General features: G+C 41.0%; 1 protein-coding gene across 1 annotated transcript; it reads left to right on the top strand.

The window, feature by feature from the left end:
- Positions 1-5,157: 5,157 nt before the first annotated feature.
- LOC112574207 (lectin L6-like) lies at positions 5,158-10,787 on the top strand. The gene is made up of 5 exons (XM_025255102.1): positions 5,158-5,279; positions 6,023-6,184; positions 8,256-8,498; positions 9,475-9,769; positions 10,361-10,787. The coding sequence occupies exons 2-5, from the start codon at positions 6,038-6,040 to the stop codon at positions 10,468-10,470; spliced, it is 795 nt and encodes a 264-aa protein (XP_025110887.1). The 5' UTR covers positions 5,158-5,279; positions 6,023-6,037; the 3' UTR covers positions 10,471-10,787.
- Positions 10,788-19,921: the final 9,134 nt, after the last annotated feature.

Here is a 19,921-nt window from a genome sequence, read left to right as displayed (position 1 = left end):
TGTGTGTGTTTTTGTACAGATTCTACATACAGATCTATTGGATATTTTGGCCACTGTTAACTCCTTTTCATTATGCTAATAGGTGCAAAATCTATAAATCACATTTCCGTGTATTTGTAGGTAACTTCTTTAAGAAAGAAAGGAACAAAAAAAAAAAAAAAAAATGTTGAAGTTACATCATTTGTAGCTTTTAAGCTAAAGTAATTTAAAATTGTTTTAGAACAGTGTGAAAGAAAATGTTATAAATCTTTATTTAAAGTACATGTGTGAATGATCCCTTTTGAGTATCTGCTTGCTGTATATTTCATAGTAAGCATCGCTTTAAATTGTCCACCAATGTTCTTACAATAAGGGATATAAATGTATATAAATATATACATTATTATTAATAGTAGTAGTGTTATGATTTGTTATTGATTATGATTATTAGTAGTATTATGATTTGTGTGAGAATTTATTGCTGCATCCTTGTATGTAAACAGAAATCTGTATGTCTCAGTATGTGAGCAAGTCTTCTGAATGTGTCATGTTTATATTCATGTGTAAGTCTGTTTTTAACTGCTTTTCTCATATTCATAAATTCTCATAAATTAGATTTTTATGGATTTTAAATAAATGCAAATTTGTGCTCATATATGTGCTGTTTGAATTTATAAAAGTTATCCTTTTTAAATATAGTCAGCTGTCATACATGTATTAAAATCTCCCAAACTACCCTCATCTAAGCAATTCCCATGAATAGAAGACACAAAAATCTGTTCTTAGATAAACGTCATTTCATATTGCAAACACCTAGACATTTACTCCAAAGATAAACACTGCTAGCGACGACTTTGTTTAGTAGTGGTTGATAGTAGCAACTGCGGCGTAGCATCACGTTTCGAAGGGACGCAACTGCGTCACTACTTTTCTTAACAAGTAAGGATAAAGAAGGAGTGCACCCTCTGTATATCTAAGCTCTCTGTTAAGATATTATAAATATATCCATACATGCTCACACACTTTCCTATCTTTATAAATAGAATTTATTATTCACAGTCGCTAACATTCATTTGCGTGCTTGTTAATTTATTATCTCATGACTTGTTTGCTGACGTATTTCTAAGGGGAAGGAGGATTGGTTCCTGTAAGAATAGTTGTTTTAACGCTGCATTAATGGAGAGACAAGCCTGTGAACATGGTCAAAGGGACGTAATCTGGTCAGTCCTGCAGTCAGTCCTGCAGTGACCTCCCTTAGCGGGAAACGCGACATAGCATCTTTGGAGCCCTATACACAATCCGGAGATATTATTTCTCAATCTTTACACAGGCATTAAGTTTATAAAACAAAGCAAAAAAGGCCATGTACTCAAGTTCACCCCAACACCTACACTACATGATAACCGAGCGGCCGAGCCCATGCTCCTACTGTGTGTACCCATGTTCACCCCAGCAAACACTCCATGGTACCCCAGCCCATGCTCCTGCTGTGTGCACCCATGTTCACCCCAGCAAACACTCCATGGTACCCCAACATTCGCGGAGCGTTGACGAGCTGAGGGGTTGTGTGTATCGGTTGACCCTCCATAAACAGACGCCAAATGCTGCCAAGCGTGAAGTCAGCCACCTTGTTTATTCGCACGAAGGATGCCTGGTGGTGCATGGTGGACTTCACCGAGTTGTCACAACTCTACCAGGAACTATCTCGAGGACAGTATTGTAACTACATTAGTGGTTACATCGCCAAAAAGGTACAAAGGATAGTGTGTCCTGCGTGGAAAGAAATCCTTACGGGAAGGCAAGAAAGAACTGTAAGAGAGACCCTGTTGTCAGTCAAGCAGGTACCTCATGCTCACCATAGGCTGGTCGTCGTCACGCCTCACCTGCTGACGTTGGTGGAGGACATTCAAATTATTTTCAGAAATCTGTATAGCTCCTCCACGTGGACCGAGTGAGAGCTCGATTTCTGGAATGTTTTGAACAATAATCGAGTTCGCTCATATGTCCCCCATCTTATACACACCAGGCAGTCTTGTTGTTCAATCGTTTTGAACTATACGCTGTATTTTGCATTTTGAAAATAAAATACACACATTTCTGCAGCGTCCACAAAGGAAAAATAGAAAAATGTTAAAGCTGTAATATCACATCTCTGTAGATGTGCGTGTACATATTTCATATTTTTGCAAAGCACTAGGTGGGAAGAGGTAATATATATGTAACAACCATATATGATCTCTGTGAGAAAAAAAATCTGTGCAATTAGTTACTTGCAAACCAATACTAATGTTGACTTCAAAAGTTTTTTTGTTTGTTTGTTTGTTTTGTTTTGTTTTTGCATAAATCATAGAAGTTGCCCCTTTGAAATGTGTTTTCAAACTCTCTTTCCGAAAAGTATGAGAGCGAGCCGCCTGACTGTGTGTTGTCAGTACAGGATCGTCACAACAAAGGTGCGAGCAGGTAGACACGTTGACTGTGGCCGTGACCCCTCGTCCTGTTACGGTTTCATGAGACACATCGATCATACTGGCTTTCTCTGTATGTTTGTTGTTTTTTTGTTTTGTTTTGTTTTGTTCTGTCTTTTGTTGTTGTTGTTGTTGTTGTTTTCTTGTTTGTTTGGGGTGTTTGTTTTGTTTTTGAGTTTTTGGTTTTGTTTTGTTTGGTTTTTTTTTTGCATGGTTCGTGTATTCAAGTGATTGATTTGGGTAACCGCCGAAAAAAAAATGACTGATTGAGGATGGGTCACCTTTGACATATATTCTATTCACTACGAAGTGGTGTACTGAAACTTTTCACTTAACATATTTCTACAGTTTTCACACACACATAAAGTGTTTGTCAACATGCAACCTATTCCTGCAAAAAATTATTGCGATCTGCATTTGTTTTCATACTGACGGGCGTCCAAATCGCGGAGACTTTCATCCCCGACATAACCGTTTTGTCTAGTAGACGTGAGTTGTGTGTAGAAATATGGTTGTCCGAACGTTATTTTTTTTTTTTATTACATATCTGCTAAGAATCTTAGAAATACTAACAGATTTACAGCAATATATAAATTTGACTGAAATTAAAAGAGTTTGCCCAATCATACGGCTATAAGATTTCCCTGACACTCAGTAACGTGTCGACTTTTTACAGGCACAAGAACCAGATAAACAATTATCTTTTTAACTACATTTATGGAAACTTCATCCCACATACTTTCAACAAATATAGGAAAAAACAAGAATATTGAAATTAATTTTACCGCCCATGACTTGTATAGGTGGTCAAACTTTTGTCCCGCTGTCATATATTATTTACGACAACTGCCGTCTGTAGGCGTGCACTTAGTGACCTGCTGATTTGCACAAAGGAGATGCCTTCCCTGGGAGGTGGACGACCTTACACTGATTTCCCAGAACTGAATCTTTACCCAGCGGTCTGTGTGTCTGTGTGTGTGTACCCAACGTAGCTGCACCTCTGAAGTCCTCGTCGCTTGCGACCCTCAAGCGTGAGCTGTGCTTGTTGAACAACTTACTAGTCACTAATGGTGCCTTCATAAAAGTGTTAAAGTTCCCAATGATTTACAAAAATCCAGGGTACAAAAACAACAATACAATTGCAGCTAACTTTGGTGTGAAAACACAGCCACTCGCCACACGGAGTGTGTCTCGGCACCTGCTGTGTATCGATGTCATTCAACCCAACTACTTCATCTAGAACTTTCTAAACTGTACATGGTCACTCGAAGCTCTGTCAACGTTTAATGATATAAACCATTTATTCACAAAACATACACCAAATGTCCTACATGGTTTACAGGTCGGTGTGAACCTGGTCTTTACCGCGTTCAACACACAAAAAGCAGCAACAGCAACATTTGAAGCCCGGACACACATTTAGCGTGCAATAGATGATACCACAGATGTTTGAACATCAACAAAGACAGTCTGGGTGCTGTCAGTAAAATAGGAGTTAAACTGACTACAATGTAAATAATTATGAGAGCTGGGAGACCGCCCATGCCTGTGTCCTCACCATAGGCTCAGATATAGGACTGGCAGTTTTTGCTTGTAAAAAATATTTTTTTATCTATGTTCGCACAAGCGATTGTAAACTATTCATTTTGAGAACAACAAATAATCGGATGTCCGGCATCAGACATTGTTTGTCAGCGTGCTTCAGTATTTGTCATCAAAAGCTTTCGCATATTTTCTGTGCCTCATCTTGTTTCTGTGCCTCCCTCTTCTTTTTACATCCGCCTGGGGTTTGAAAAACAACTCCATCCTCGTCTTGACACTTTAAACCCAGGTACTGACAGGATATGTTGTGTTGAGGTGTGTGGGTAGGGGTGGGAGCTTGTGCTAGTTGTGTAGCTTGTTAAATGGTTCGCTTAAATTCTTGTTTATTTATTATTATTTATTAGCTTGCTTGCTTATGTATTTTAAGGGGAAGGAGGATTACTTCTTTGAACGTTTTTGTGAACTAGACGATTAGTGATGACTGTGTGGCTACCGAACAGTCCTTTATTTCCCCTAATCCACTCTACACTTACTTGTGTGAATTTGTGCGTGTGTGCTTGCTAATGAGTGTGTCTGTGTGTACACGTGCAGGGAACAAGAAAGAAAGAAAAATATCAGTCATTTAGTCATTCGTTCCTTCACCGGTACCTGTCGTTGGTGGAGGGAGCACGTGGATAACATGGCAGATGACAGGCGTCGTCACACCATCAGTCTTAACGACAACAAATCACGTGTCCGGTAGCAAACATTGTCAGCGTGCTTTAATATCTCTTCTCAGAAACACAGACATATAAATGGAAAAATTCAATGCAATGAATTGCACTATACGCAATGTCAAAAATTTGAAGAGCAATTGTTTTCTTATCAACATTTGATATGTTTAACATTTTTTTCTCTGTATATTTTGATGAATTTCTAATACCAACGACTATGTGGTTATTTATTTTCTACTTATAATGTTTTTTACTTCCACTATTACCTCTGCTGTAGAACTGTACAATTTTTCTTTAAACATAAATTAAAAGTTTGTTTTTTTTTAAGTTATTTTTTATCGGAAGATTACACAGAATTATTCATATTGTACTATTAACACTTCCGGTTGTAACTACATCCTCTTGGGTATTTAAAAACAACTTGTGTACAGCTGATGTTTAATGATCCAAGAAGGTTTATTTGTTGTCAAGGATGTGAACAGCATCCAATCCAGTCACTGCACTGAGTATCTGACTGTATATAACTGGGCTTCTTACACCTTTCGTCAGTCGACTTCACTGATCAAGACTGCTGAAACAGGTGAGTACATCCTGTATCTTTACGAGACAGTATAGATGAAAAGAGGTTTCACTCCTCTGTGCATACTTGCTTAAGAAAAGTAGTGCGTCCCTTGGTAAGGTGCTCCGCGACAGTTGAGACGGTGAACCACTCACCACTCACTACACAAAGTCGTCGCTGGCGGCCTTTAACTTTGGGGTGAATGTCTAGGTCATTCTGATTGAAAACAATTTTCCCTAAGAACTGGTTTTTGTTATTTATTCATGAGAACTGCTTAGATGTGGGGAGAGTTTGGGAGGGTTTGAACACTTATGACAGCTGACTAATTTTAAAAGGATAAAATTTAGAAGTTCACGTAACAGCAAATCCATGTGCAAAAAGATGCATTTGTTTAAAATCCATAAAGTTCTTTTTAATGAAAACAGAATAGAAGTTAAAAACAGACTAACATACGAATATAAGCATGACACAAACATGCTCATAATCAGAAGACTTGCTAACATAGACTATAGACTTAAAGGGATTTTGTTTACATATTTGACATACAAGCATGCACCAATAAATTTCAACACATCCTAATACTATTAATACTATTATTTGCAGACAGGTAGACTGATATCAGTGTTATGGAGGAGCTTTAAAACAGCTTGTCATGTTGAGAGGACACTATTTATGTCGCGGTTTGATGAATAAATTCATCGTCTTGTATCATCTTAGTTGTCATCTATGTTATGCTACTGTCATGCTGTTTTGTCTCCAAACAGAACATATTATCAGAAATGCTGATCATTCTCGGTCTTCTGGTTCTGACCGCATCATGCTATGGACAGTCGTGGACCAAAGTGCCGGGAGCCTTGACCCAGGTGTCAATCGGTGGAGCAGGCGTGTGGGGGGTTAACGCTGGCAGTAACATCTACTATCGTCAGGTGAGATGTCACATGTTAATATTGTCAGGTGAGATGTCACAACATGTTAGCTAACTCGGAAATAATAATTTATCAGTCAGAAGTTTGGTAAGATGTTTAAACGGTTACAAATTGATCATGACAAAATTCTTTTCCTTTCTCTCATTTTAAATTATTTCCTCGCTGTTCCCCTAACTGGAACTAGAAGTGTAACAGGGTAGATGGGAACAAACACAGCACCCTCATCGGCCTCATGGGTTCCAAGTCCTTTTACTAACGCCAGTCGATGGTTTTGGCTGAGGGGGAACCTCTGTAGCGGGATGAAACTTCCGTGCAGTACTAAACGTCTCGGTATAGTCTGCGCATGCGCATGAAGCGAAACTTTACTTCGTTATCGTTGCTCTAACTGCATAGCCATTTTTTTTTCTTTTCTTCGCCGATTTACTATAACAATTTTACTTTTACTATTTTACTTGTTAACTCGGCGAAGAAAAGAAACAAAAATGGCTATGCAGTTTCGCTTCATGCGCATGCGCAGACTATACCGAGACGTTTAGTACTGCACGGAAGTTTCATCCCGCTACACCTCCACACCACGCACTCGCGCTCTCCATCAAGCGTAGCTCTCACCTCTGCACTGTCCCCTCATGTTCTGTCCTCCTGCCCTCTTCACTCGACCTTCACGCCCGACTTCCCTCCAAAACATCCCGCACCTCCATCCTATCACCAGTCCACCCCTTCCCGCTCTCCTTCGGTCACGGGGCTGTCATCCGGCCTGTAACTACCCCCACACACACACCGCCAAGCCTGTACCTGTCCTGTGTGCGTGCCATGTTCCATACTACTAGATAAGTATCAGACATCGGTCTGAAGTGAAAATAATGTATAGAGAATCTACAGACGTACTATGTGATTGAGCTGTCTGAGTTTATTTGAAAGACAGTTGTAGCGACCACTCGAAACCGCTATGGCGACACAAAATAAGAAAGATGCGGGTGTAAAATAAAAAGTCACAGTTCCACACAGTGACAGTGAAAACAGAAAGCACTTAATCACACGATTTTCACCAAAATAACAAACCAATCAGGCAGACAGACACAAAATGCGGAGGTCTTCCTCCCTCAAGTCTGCAAGGCGAAGGGACACAACTCCAATTCTTCATGAATCACCCCGGTGGCTCTCGCTAAACTCGGATTGGAAAATCACTTTTGCTCTCGTTGCTAGAGCTCACACAGACATCACGAATAGCAAACACGAGGTGGATTCCACTCCTCTCCTCAGTGTCGCCTCTAGCGGCTATGACCCTGATACTCGTCGGGAAGCAAAAGTCAGGGGGTATAACCAAGTCTCACCTTTCCCTGGGTGATACCTGCAAACACGTTTCTCTATCAATTCTGCGTAGAACCACTTCGTTTCGCAACTTACCCCATTAGTATGCTTACACTTATTCATACTTCTTACAAAGTTTCCATAATAAACGTCAATATTCAAGTTCAAAATACACGAAGTATGGCCTTATCCGTTTTAAATTAGAGCTTCTACAATCAATGTTAAAGATTGCCTTGACTGGGCAAGGAATCAATAAACAGTCAGTAAACAGTACAACTACTTATCCTTAGGTTCTTTGCAAAGGACCGGCCTCTAGTCATGATGGCTTTCTCGTCAGGAATGCTATTATTTCACTCACCCCTCTCTTAAGGTGAAAGATGGAAATGAATTGGTGACAACACATAAATAAGTTCCATGCCTGTCGTCAATGGCTCGTTCGTGTCATCTGATCTAAGGGGCAAACCTCTCTCAGAAACTGAGTTTCAAGCCCCTCAGTTAGAATTTAGAAAATGGCTGTCACTAGCAGACACGCTGACACAAAGGCGACACACGCCTGACGAAGCTTCCATGACTACTCTCGCTCTCTCTCTCCCACATTTACGACTCACTGCTGCTCTTCGTTGCTCGCTCTCTGGGCTTCTATACAATGTACAAGGTGTGTGTGTGTGCACTTGTACGTGTGTCTGTGTTTGTGTGCTTGTGTTGATCTAGTGACACAACACTTGTTGTTTACGAGTATTTGTGTTTTGTCCTCTGTGACCAGGGTACGTACAGGAATCCAAGTACCACAGGCACAGCATGGACGCTAATCTCTGGAGGCCTGAAACAGGTCGACGTCGGCAAAGACATCGTCGTTGGCGTCAACAACAACGATGAGATCTTTTACAGATATGGTGTCACAAACAATCTACCCTCTGGGTCGAGCTGGGTCAAACTGAGTGGCGCTCTGAAACACGTGACTGTGTCCCCCCGTGGCTCCATCTGGGGAGTGAACTCTGCGGATCAGGTAGGCTGTTTTGTGGCATGAATAGGAAGTTTTCTATTAGTTTAAACATTAACGTAATTCTGCAATACAATTAATTTCTTGTTTATAAAAATCCGGAAGTCTGATAAGATCACAGAAGACATAATGCATCAACAGCTTTATTTCTAATCAAGTTCAAAGCTGGTCAAAACATCGTTAATTTCCTGCTAGCAGTCGTAATTAATAATTAAACAAAAGAAAACATTTACTAGAAGAGCCATCATGTCAACAGCAGTTTAAATAGTCTTCATCTCTCTCTTTCTTTATTTCTGTTATGGAAAAAATTATCATTTCATGTTACGCTGAACAAAATCATTTAGTATTTGAGTCACACGAAGAAGTGTGTGTGTGTGTGTGAAAGCATGTGTTCGTCTGTGTGTGCAAACGCTGGTGTAGAGAGAGTTTGCTGCAGACGTAAATTGACGTAAGAGGACGTGATGATGACGTAGAGATGGGGAAAGGGAACATGAGGAAAAAAGCTGGCATGGCTTCGTGGTCAGTTCTAACCAAGAGACAGCAGACTGTCCTGACTGTTAGTCTGGTCCACTCTTTCATCCTTTAGGATCCACTTGTCCATTGTCTGCTCCTCCTTCTGGTACTTGTCACCGAACCTACATCTGTCTCGGTCTATCAAACCCCAAACTAAGACATCGTAGATGATGACCTCTATGAACTGGGTTAGGGTTAGTGTGTGGACTCAGTTTAGGGTTCAACAAGGGCCTGGTTAAGATTCTGCTTGAGAGCTACATGTAAATCTTGGGTTAACATCTTCAGGATTCTCCGAAATCACGTGACATCCCAGAAATATGTTATCTTAACACCAGGGTGTCCTATGTGAAGATGTACATCATATTTATACACACAGTGGCCCTAGATGGCCCATGGAGAGATTTAATTGTAGATAAGCAGGTCTGACATTTTCAAGAAATATGTAATGAAAATGAGAGAAATTCGACAGATTTATTTTAGGACCGGCATTGATCGGACCAATCCAGCGGGAACTGGCTGGCAACAGGTTGATGGGGCTTTGAAGCAGATTTCCGTAGGACCGTCTGGTGTGTGGGGCGTCAACGCTAACGACGACATTTTTTACCGAGATGGAACTTACGGCGGAGGCATTACTGCGGGCAGTCGATGGACCAATGTGCAAGGAAAACTTAAGTACATCACTTCCGGTTCAGGAGTGGTGCTTGGCGTCAACAGCCAAAACCAGATCTTTCGCAGAACCGGAGTCAGTCAAACGAATCCCACAGGTGAGTGCTACAACCATCCACGTTTTTTTTTATAATGAAATTATGTAAATTATGGAAACATTTACATTTGAAGACTCGTAGCCTGGAAGTCATTGCGGTTAACTGTGGAGCTGAGAATGGCTGGTTCATTACCAGCTCAGGGAATAAGATAATGAGACTTAACTTTGAACGTTCGTGTGCATGTGTGTATATTTATTTACATACAGCACTATGTTTATCAATTATATGACATCAATAATAATCTTTACTTGTTTCATTAATTTTAATGTTTTGAAATGTTTTGCTTATCGTTATTAATGCGCAGTTTAAAAAAAAAAAGACAGCGTGTCTTTCATTATTTTAATAGATTTTGCACATTGTACAATATGTTGTGTTGTCGGCGACCAGTTTCACAACAAGTGCGTAGTGTCCCTCGGTCGATATACACTCACTCACTCACCCACTGACTCACTCAGGTGAGGAAGGAAACAGTAGTGTAGCCTTTGGTTTCTTACCAACATGCGGCAGTAGCCTCTCGTGTTGATCACATGCTTTTTAACCCTCGCCAGCCGAGCGGATGTCATTTGTCGTAACGTATCGTCTTATCCACAGGAACTGCATGGGCTCTGCTGACTGGAGGACTGACCGTGATTGATGAGTATGGTGGTACCCTGTGGGGGGTTAACAGTGGACAGGAGATCTTTACATCGCCAACCAACTAACATGTCACCACCAGCAACAACCTCTGAGGTCCAGATCCAGATTTGCTTTCTATTTGACAATTTTAACTTCTTTCGATGCTGTATTATCAGTTTAGATATGTGGCCAGTACTGATCGTCTGCTACATCATCAGTTTGGTTCTCTGGCCAATGCCGATCATCTGGGCTGACTTCCCGGGTGCACCAGGTGACAAATGTTTCCACAAAAGCCGTCGCTTTGTGGGGAGGTCATTGTAACCCCGATGCTTTATTCTTCTATTCTCATTCTACCACGCCGGTATCATTCAGTGGTGGTCTTCAGGACGGGGTCAGACGTAAGCCCGGTCAAGCTTGCTCAGTGTTGTTGTTGGCTGGGTTGTGGGGACCGACTCAAGCTCTGAAGTGTTTCCTGCTTGACTGTCTTAAATCTGCTCCAATGTCTGAGCTTTCACCTCACATTCTGAATTTAGGCGTTCGAAAAAATAAATATTTCTTCCATTAAAGTTGACTTTGTTGATACAGAATGTTATGTGTTTATGTGCATGCAACGAAAAAAAAACATAAGCAAAAATAGGAAATAGTGAAAAAGAGAAATAATGAAATTTAGTTTGAAAACTTTTTTTTTTAACTTTTCCCGAAATGGTAAACAACTATGGAATAAAAGAGGGTACAACATGTCATAAGGTACATAGTATACGAAAACACAGCATGACATAACTGCACTGCAGACAAAACTACGGCAGTCACGTGACAAGAAAAACTCAATACATCTCACGCATCTCTTCACGTCTCCCACCTGCCCGCTTCCTCTACCTGACATGGATGTTTGCCATCGAGCTTTCAGTTCCTCAAGAACAGAGCAGCTGTCAAGATTCAAGATTCTGTACACTGTCTAAAGGGTATTGAGATATTAACAATAAGTTCATGTTCACACACATTCCGATCTGTATAAGTAGTACTTATTATTCACATACACACACTCAGTGGTTGGTTTGTGACAGCTAATGAAAAACAGAAGCAGTAGCAACAACAACAACATAGAAAGAAAAGGGAAACAAACTAATTCTTTCCTTCATCCACTTATTCTTTCCGTCTTAGCCTTTGCGTGTATACCTTCATATACAGTCAAGTAAATTAAAGTATATAAACACATGTAAACAAAGGATAACATGCTTTTGTTCTCTCTCTCTCTCTCTCTTGCTGTCCTTCACACACATTCTGTGTTTTTTACCCCCAAGGAGTACTGTACATATTAACACACTTCCATCCATCACTGTACACAATATCTCACAAGCACCCGCCCACCCACACTCACAATACACATATTATAGTTTAACTAGTTCACCATCCTTAGTAAAATCTTTTCACAAACCGAGCTACTCTCCTGAGTGTCTTTTTAATTTGTTGAAGTTAATAATGACTGCAATTTATAAGCATTTGGTTTTTTAATGGAGTAAATTGATAAACAATATTTACGCATGTCATCAAAATACATTAAAACCTATATCTATATTCAAGGAGCAGGTGCAAAACATACAACAATTCAAACCATAGTCGCTGAAGGTTTCCGTGTGCATCGCTTGTGGTGACTGTGTGGCTTGTGTAGCGGGTGACTAACATTCATGTGTGTGCTTCTTCATTTATTGTCTCTTGACTTGTCTAAGGGGGAGCAGGGCTGGCTCCTGTAACCATAGTCCTTGTAACGCTGAATGAATGGAGGGGAGACGCGCCTGTGTTTATAGTCTAAGGGACGTAATCTGGTGAGTCCTGCAGTCAGTCCTGCAGTGACCTCCCTTAGCGACATAACATCTTTAAAGCCCTATACACAATCCGGGAGACATTTTTTTCTCAATGTTTATACAGACACTCAGTTTATAAAACAAAACAAAAAACAAGTCATGTTTTAAATCAAACACATTTTATCTGTAAACAACAAGAATTAGCAAACAATCACAAGAAGAGATCCATGGAATTCTGGCAATGAAAAGAATTAACTATAGGTCTAGTTTACGGAGGTGTCTGTATTACTGTATTGGATTCAGAAAGCAGGAACAACAACAAGAAGCAAAAAGTTTCTCAAAGATGGCATCTGAGAGACGAGGGAAGTCTGTCGTTTATACGGTGTGACACAAATTAAAATTATGAATTAAAATACGTTTCTATAAAAGGCAGAGCTTGTTGTCAACAAGAAGACAGCGATGACGATTGCTTCAAGTATCGTCCAAAGGGAGGCTACCTCGTTCTGCGCTGACAGCGGCTTACTGTAAATAACTATCACCACTGTCTCTTGTCATGTGTATAAACAATACGAGTTAATTCTAGACAAGGGAAAGCTTTCATTATTTAAGACTGTAACAAAAAAACTACAGGATCAGATTTGTAGCGGTCAGGGTATTCACTGAGCAAGAGTACGTTGTTCTCTCTATAGTCTATAGTAACGAGGCGGTGTACAGACTCCGGCTGTTGCCCTGCGCCCGAAGCTGAAATGACAGAAAGCAATGTCCGCGGGGTCTGTCTAAATGTCTCCATTTACCCCCTTCGTAAGGACTTATCTTCTCTTCATGAACACCGTCCCAGAAAAACTGTTGAGACTTTCGGCGGGGTGGTCACATGCTTCTAATTCTTTGCTCAGTACTCGTCAGCGCACGGTTTTGCTGATTCGTTAAAGGTAAGACAGACTTTCTTGTGTCATTGAGTGGCCATATTTAATCAGAGAGAAGGAAGGAAGGGACAAAACTCCCAAATAACATCTAATACAACAATATTCATCTCTGCGTGCTGGCGTCGACAGAGTACAGGATAATCAGATGAGCTCAATGTGTGTCTGCGTGGACAAACGTGAGCACGAGATCCGCATTCTTAACATCGAAATCTCAAGTTCTTAACATTCACTTTATCTCCCCCGGCCTTAAAGACACATAGGATTCAGTCGGACTTATGAAGGCGGGATGGGAGAGAGAGACAGCACGAGAGATCGCGAGATAGTGCGAGAAAGTTCAGGAGTAATCTTACTGTTTGTGCATTCCATCAACATACACCAGCGTGTCGCGACTTTCCGCCACATAGTTGTGAGCAGGAGACACGCGGCCAGGTGCCCGCCTAACTAAGGGAACAAACTCGTAGGTTGGAAGGAAATAAAATCAAAGAATTGTCTCCCCTGAACTGTGGGCGTGAGGCCTGCTAGAATGTATGCGGGACTCAGGTGTGTCCAGAACCCCAGCTACAAATGTCTACACCACGTCTACTTAGATATAATGAAGTTTTGAAGTATTAGTACATGAGTAAATAATATTAGTTGTCAAACTCATCGATGGCAGCAAACTTATCAAAATAAAGCTTTCGACAAAGAAGTGTCTCGTATAGCTCCACATTTAAAATCAACTTACGAACTACACCAGCCGAAACGACAACACAGAGCACAGCAAAGTCAGCTCCACGACCGGACTCCGGCGTCGTCCTCTGCCCATACAACACTGTGTTGTCTGTTGTCTGTTGTCCCACGCATCGCTTTGTTGACTACTGTCCAACGTTGTTGTCTACTGTAAACAAAACACATGTTGTCTACTGCCCCACACAATGCTGTATTGTCTATTGTCTACACAAAGCCGAGCTTTCTGTTGTCCACTAAACGCTGTGTTTTCTACTGCACCATACAACGCTGGTGAAGATAATGGTGATGATGGCGGCGGCGATGTAGAGGGCAGGATAATGATGATAAAGAGGACCAGCAGAAGAAGAGGAATAACCACGACCAGGGTGTCGTAAAGATGAACATTGCTGCTCCGATCACAACGACCTCCATGGGAAGGAAACATAGAGCAAGAACAAAGGGGTTGGCGACGACAAGACACAAGACAAGGAGGACGCGGATGACAGCGATGACCTGGCGTCGTCGTAGGAGACTTCCGGTGTAAACTTGAGGAGCTTTGCGCACAGCCACCCAGCGACACACTGCTATCATTAGTGTCGTGTGCACAACCACGATTCGCGCAGCAGTGAAAGGTGTGTGAACTGTGAACGAAAGGAGACTACAGTAGTCGTGGGCTGCACTTAGTACAAACCACAACACCTCGTGGACGTCCTCGTCCAGCAAGCACGTGACCAGCATCACAAGCAAGGTGCAAGTGTCCCACACGGCGAGGTAGGTGAACAGCAGGATGGTGGCGGTGGGCGAGGCCTGGGTGTTCCACACAGTCAGTGACACCAGGTTCCCCACGATACCCAGCAATGAAGCGGGTATGCTGCAGTATCTGTCTAGCCAAGAATGTGGGAAATCAGAGAAAGAGAAGCGGCACTTGGCGGTTACAGAACTTTCTGGAATTTCTGTAACGTTGATGGCATGTGTGTCGTTCGTTTCAACATCGTCTGCAAATAACGACATTTTTGCAAAGATGAACATCTTCGAGGGTTTGCCGATCTTGCTGGGAATGAACAACAGTTCTACGCTTGTCATGAAAACATTTTTGCTGTCTCTTTTATACGATGATATGTCCGTGACATCAACTAGACATCAGTTATTTCTAGGACCTCGGCATCCTTTTGAATGGTTCACAGTAGACGAGCACATTATGAGCAGCCACAGCGGCGTGTTGCTGTATAAATAATGAAACAGGAAAACCGTTATCAAGGTGTGAGCAGACAGGTGTTCTCACCACCTCAATATTATTTGCCACAAATGAAGCAAGTGATTTTCTCAGTTCCAACAGAAGACATTTTGTACCAGGCTCTTTTCGTCTGCCACTCCACTGCTCGTGCGACGATGACTATGTTTGTCTATCTGTCGCCTCTTTCTGACTACAATCATGCTGGTAACAAGTATTTCAACAAAGTTTCTACACTGACGCCACGTGTCGTCTGCTGACTCAACTGTTGCACTCAAATGGAGGTAGACCTAACGGTTAGAATAAAATCACAGCTGGATGATCGAAAACTTCATTTTGACAGTTGTTTTTTTGGGGTGAGGTGGGGGAGGGACCTTCCGACAGGTCGTGTTACCCTGGTGGTAGCATGTATTCTACAGTCTTTGACTTTACAGGCCGTTACCACAACTAGAGATGTGTTGCTTCAAATTGTCTGCCCTTTGTGTTGTTGTCTGTCACTATGTTTTATTTATCATCAGCCTTTCTCTCGTTATCTTCAATTTCTCTCATTTTTGACGCTGCTTTAGTTTTGCATCATGTTATTTAATTATTGTAATTTTTGAGGACCAGCTCTTCTAGTAAAAAATACTCAAGGATGTCGGGAAAATATGTCGAAATTCTGCTGGTTTCATTATCCACCTAAAGACAACATTTGGCTTGCAGCTGATGTTGGCGAGGAGAAGGCTTGTACACGAATTTTGCATCAGCTGATTCTGCAGGCCTTGGCATCGCCAACCTTGTAATAGCAGCAGACAGCAGGAGGAATAGTGAAGGACAGAATGCCAGAGTACTCAGAGACCTGCATGGCTTCAGCCTGCTTGTCATACATGATACACTCACACGTGTAGTTGTTGTTATTGCTCTAGAATACAATATAAGACTTGCTTATTTCAGTGGCTGAACACCGTTTGTCAAAACTTTGGAGTCACACCAGGTAGCCCTACATGTTTACACAATATGATGAACAGGTACAAGGTGCAAAGATACATACCATCACTGACAATAACAGATTCTCTGACCATTAGTCATCACAGGACGGATACCTGTCTTCTTGTCTCGTGCGATTTAAAGCCCACTCACTCACCTCTGCTTCCTGCTGTCCTTTATTGAGGACATTTATGTTATTAAAGTGTCTGTCTGAAGACGAGCCTGAAGAGAAGAACTGCAGTTCGATGTGACAACAAACATGTCAAACATGTCAAACATGTCAGGTCCGGGAAGTTCTGTCTGCTCACTTCTGCTCGCTGATGGTGTTTAGTCGCGTGTAACACGAACATCGAGAGGCTCTTGTTGCGACCACTCGGCCTCCACATTCCTGTAGGATGAGGACTTGTTGGCTGGTGTGTGCTGATCCCACTGACATGACATGACACACATAACAACAATTAGCAGCCCTGCCGGAGCTCTGGTGTAGTTCTCACTCACCACATCTCTTTCCAAGTGGGTGTTGTTGGTTTTGTTTTTGTTTTTTTGTTGTTGTTTTTTTTGCGTTGTTTTTTGTTTTGTTTTGTTTTGTTTTGGTTTTGTTTTTTTTTTTGGGGGGGGGATTCAGATAGTGGTTAAACAGTTTCAGTCTCGACTATAACATTTTGCTGATGAGGCACAGCTCCTCATAAACACCCCATAATACCCTAAAGACCAATTACTAGAGTAACAAAGAAAGTGTCAAAGAGTGTTATTAGTTTGAGTTTCGTCAGAACTTTTATTCTTTTGTAAATAAACATTTATTTGTGTGGGTTCCGACTGACGAGGGAGTTGAGTGTGGTCCCTGTGCAGGGATGGGGAGTAGCTGTAGCCTAGCTACAGCTACTGTAGCCGGCTACAAATTTTGTAGCTTGTAGCTTAGCCGGCTACAAATTTTAAAAAAAGTAGCTTGTAGCCGTAGCTACATTTTAGAAAGTAGCTGTAGCTTGGCTACATGTTGGCTACTTTCACGACTGTAGCACTCTAGTAGTGTACAAAGTATAATGTCTTTGGGTTGTAGATTTGCATCTATATTCCAGAATGTTCAGCACGGCAGCAATGTAAAAGATAGAATGTCTTTGTGCGAGGGAGGAAATGATGTTCAACAATGTAGCGATGTTCAAAAATGTCTTTATTGCGACGAAATAGAATGTCTGTGCTAGAATGTTCGAGGGGAGGGAGAATAAATAGCAGGGCTGACAGTGGTGTGGGACCTCTTTGTGAATTGGAGAGAGAGAGAAGTTAGGCCAGCTGCTGAGAAAAAGATACTGAATTAAAGAAAACTTCAGTGTGGAATTCAATCTCTGTGTTATTTCTGGTACGACAGCCCACTCTACGTCGCCATTTGACGTGTTGGTCACACGACCATTCGTCGACAGCGTGTCAGCAAGACGACGACAGCCACTGCTCTCACTGCTCGGTGTCTTGACAGCCAGACACCACGTGTCTCGCACGCTCAGTAACCTGAAGTACCGGGTCGTCCATGTGGCGGGAGCGATTTGAAAAACGAAGATGGACGTACCCATCAATTTCCAGCCTTATTTGAAATTTTTTACATTTTGCGAAGCCACAAAATGTGGGTATACATATAGTTTCAAATGCAAGAATGGGTGTGGCAGCACGAAAAAGTACTCAACGAACAAGACGTTACCGGCACCCCTGAGACAACTACCTTCCTGATGTCTGGATTGTCACAGAATGTCAGTGAACTGGACAAATATCCCACGGTCAAACAAATTTATTTGCGCACCAACACCGTCTTGCCAAGCAGTGCTGCGGTTGAGAGATAGTTCAGTCTGGCAGGACTTATCATGACAAAGCTGCGCACTAGGGTGACAGACAGCAACTTCGAGGCCAAAGTTCTGGTCAAATTCAATTCCATGAAGGACTAAAAGAATGTAGATTTGTTTTAAGGTTACCGGTACACTCCAAAAATTAAAATCCATATTTTAAATATCTTTAAGGGTTTTAAAATATAGAGTAACGAAATAACATAAATATAGCACTTTAAAACTGTTTTTGAGTACCTAAAGTGAAAATTGTGACTTTAATCAACGATTTTGTTTCAAAACGTACAAGCATTTAAAAAACAAATTTACACAATACCATAAGTCATATACCAAAGGTTTTGGATTTTTTGTAAACTAGAGGCACTGATAAGAAAACTGATGCATAAGGCGTTTTGATATCTCAAGATTTCTAGGAGATATAAAAAATCAGACATGGTACCCCCCGACTCAGTGTGAATGTGGCAATTAAATATTTAGAAAAATGTTAATTTTATCAAAAGTAATGTTTATATCATATTCTCAAATGCATCACTTTGTAGCTTATGCATTTCTAAACAAAATTGCAAAATGTTACTGCTGTAGCACAAGCCAATCTTGAGAAATATGTTTTATAGTTTAGGACTGGATGTCAAAAACGACAAACAGAGAAATTCAAGCTTAAAGATTCAAAATAAATATATCTTGTATCAGATCATTTTTGAAAACTATATTTCAGTGTTTATATGCTACATTTGACATCCTACTATATAATTAAAGTCTATTCTAGTATGCCAGGACTATACTTTTCACCCTATCAGCTTTTGGAAACAATTAGTTTGTGTTCCTTTCTTTGTTTTCAGTGTCAGTGTTAGAAAAAAATGCCTTATGATCTGCTTGCCTAAATTAGATTAAGCAGTGTTTTACTTATATTCCATGCAAACTCATTTATTTCAATGGTCTGTTGTTCATTGTCACAGTATTGATAAGAGGTTGACATTTTTCATCACCACATAACCTAACTTATTGAAAATTCCACCAGGTACCTGATACTTAAGCATCTGTTTAGTTTTCATTTCTAAGTAATAGGGAACAAATAGTTATAGAAAACAAATGTTTATCGGAAAACTTATATAATTTCTTTTGTCACTAAAACAGGATGAGGAAAAAGATCCAGAAATGTTTAATATAATCGTAAAATACGTGTACTTATTGTGTGAAAAAGGCCGGGGGAGGAAGGGTGCAAGGAATGAATGAAAGCATTTATGGATTCACTAAATAACATTGTCGGTATATCGCAGTTCTCCGTTTCATTATTATAATAAAAACTTTGTAAAGCAAGTAATAGTGTTTAATGTGTATGTTTGATGTTTGTGTATGTTGCTACAGCCAGCTGGCTACAGCTAACTTGTTATAACATCACTTTTAAAAGTAGCCAAAAGAAGCTGGCTACATTTTAAAAGTAGCCCAAAGTAGCTGGCTACTTTTTGCAAAATTGTAGCTGTAGTGTAGCTGGCTACGTTTTGAAAAAAAGTAGCTGTAGCCTAGCCGTCTACAAATTAAAAGTAGCTTGCCCATCCCTGTCCCTGTGTGAAGGGCTGAGTGACTCGCGAAACTCCGGAGCTGAAACCATCAGGGGGCGTGGGTGGGCTCTCTAGTCTCTAGTCTCCGCAAGGTGACGGGGGTGCGGTGAGTGCAGAAGGTGCAGACGGGGGGAGAATGAAGATGCATCCTCTGAAAACATCATGCCAGCACTGTAACATCTCTGCACCTTGACGACAATGAAATAGGATGAATTTATTTTAGGGGCTGAAAGCCGACCATTCTCGTGTCCCTATATACGCGTTGATGTCGATATGTTCAGGCAGGTAAATAATTCACTTTCATGTGCCATAAGTCAGCAGAACATTAAAATATCTCGATGTTCATCAAAACTATTAACCCCAGCCAACTCTGAAAACAGTGTAAATTAGCATGGTAGGTGGAAATACAGAACTGTGCGTACGCTGTATATGACAGTACACCATTGTATATAAGCTGTGGCAATACACCACGACAGGTAAGCTATGACAGTACACCACTATAGGTAAGCTATGACAGTACAC

The sequence above is a fragment of the Pomacea canaliculata genome, linkage group LG10 (genome assembly GCF_003073045.1).
Source record: "Pomacea canaliculata isolate SZHN2017 linkage group LG10, ASM307304v1, whole genome shotgun sequence".
NCBI classification, from domain to species: Eukaryota; Metazoa; Mollusca; class Gastropoda; order Architaenioglossa; family Ampullariidae; genus Pomacea; species Pomacea canaliculata.
This window is presented reverse-complemented; position numbering and strand designations above follow the sequence as displayed.

Excerpts from the sequence above, each read along its gene's own strand:
- LOC112574207 (XM_025255102.1), top strand. The coding sequence starts at position 6,038 with ATGCTGATCATTCTCGGTCTTCTGGTTCTGACCGCATCATGCTATGGA. Across the intron at positions 6,185-8,255 it reads GTAACATCTACTATCGTCAG|GGTACGTACAGGAATCCAAG; the intron begins GTGAGATGTCAC and ends CTCTGTGACCAG. Across the intron at positions 9,770-10,360 it reads CAGTCAAACGAATCCCACAG|GAACTGCATGGGCTCTGCTG; the intron begins GTGAGTGCTACA and ends TCTTATCCACAG.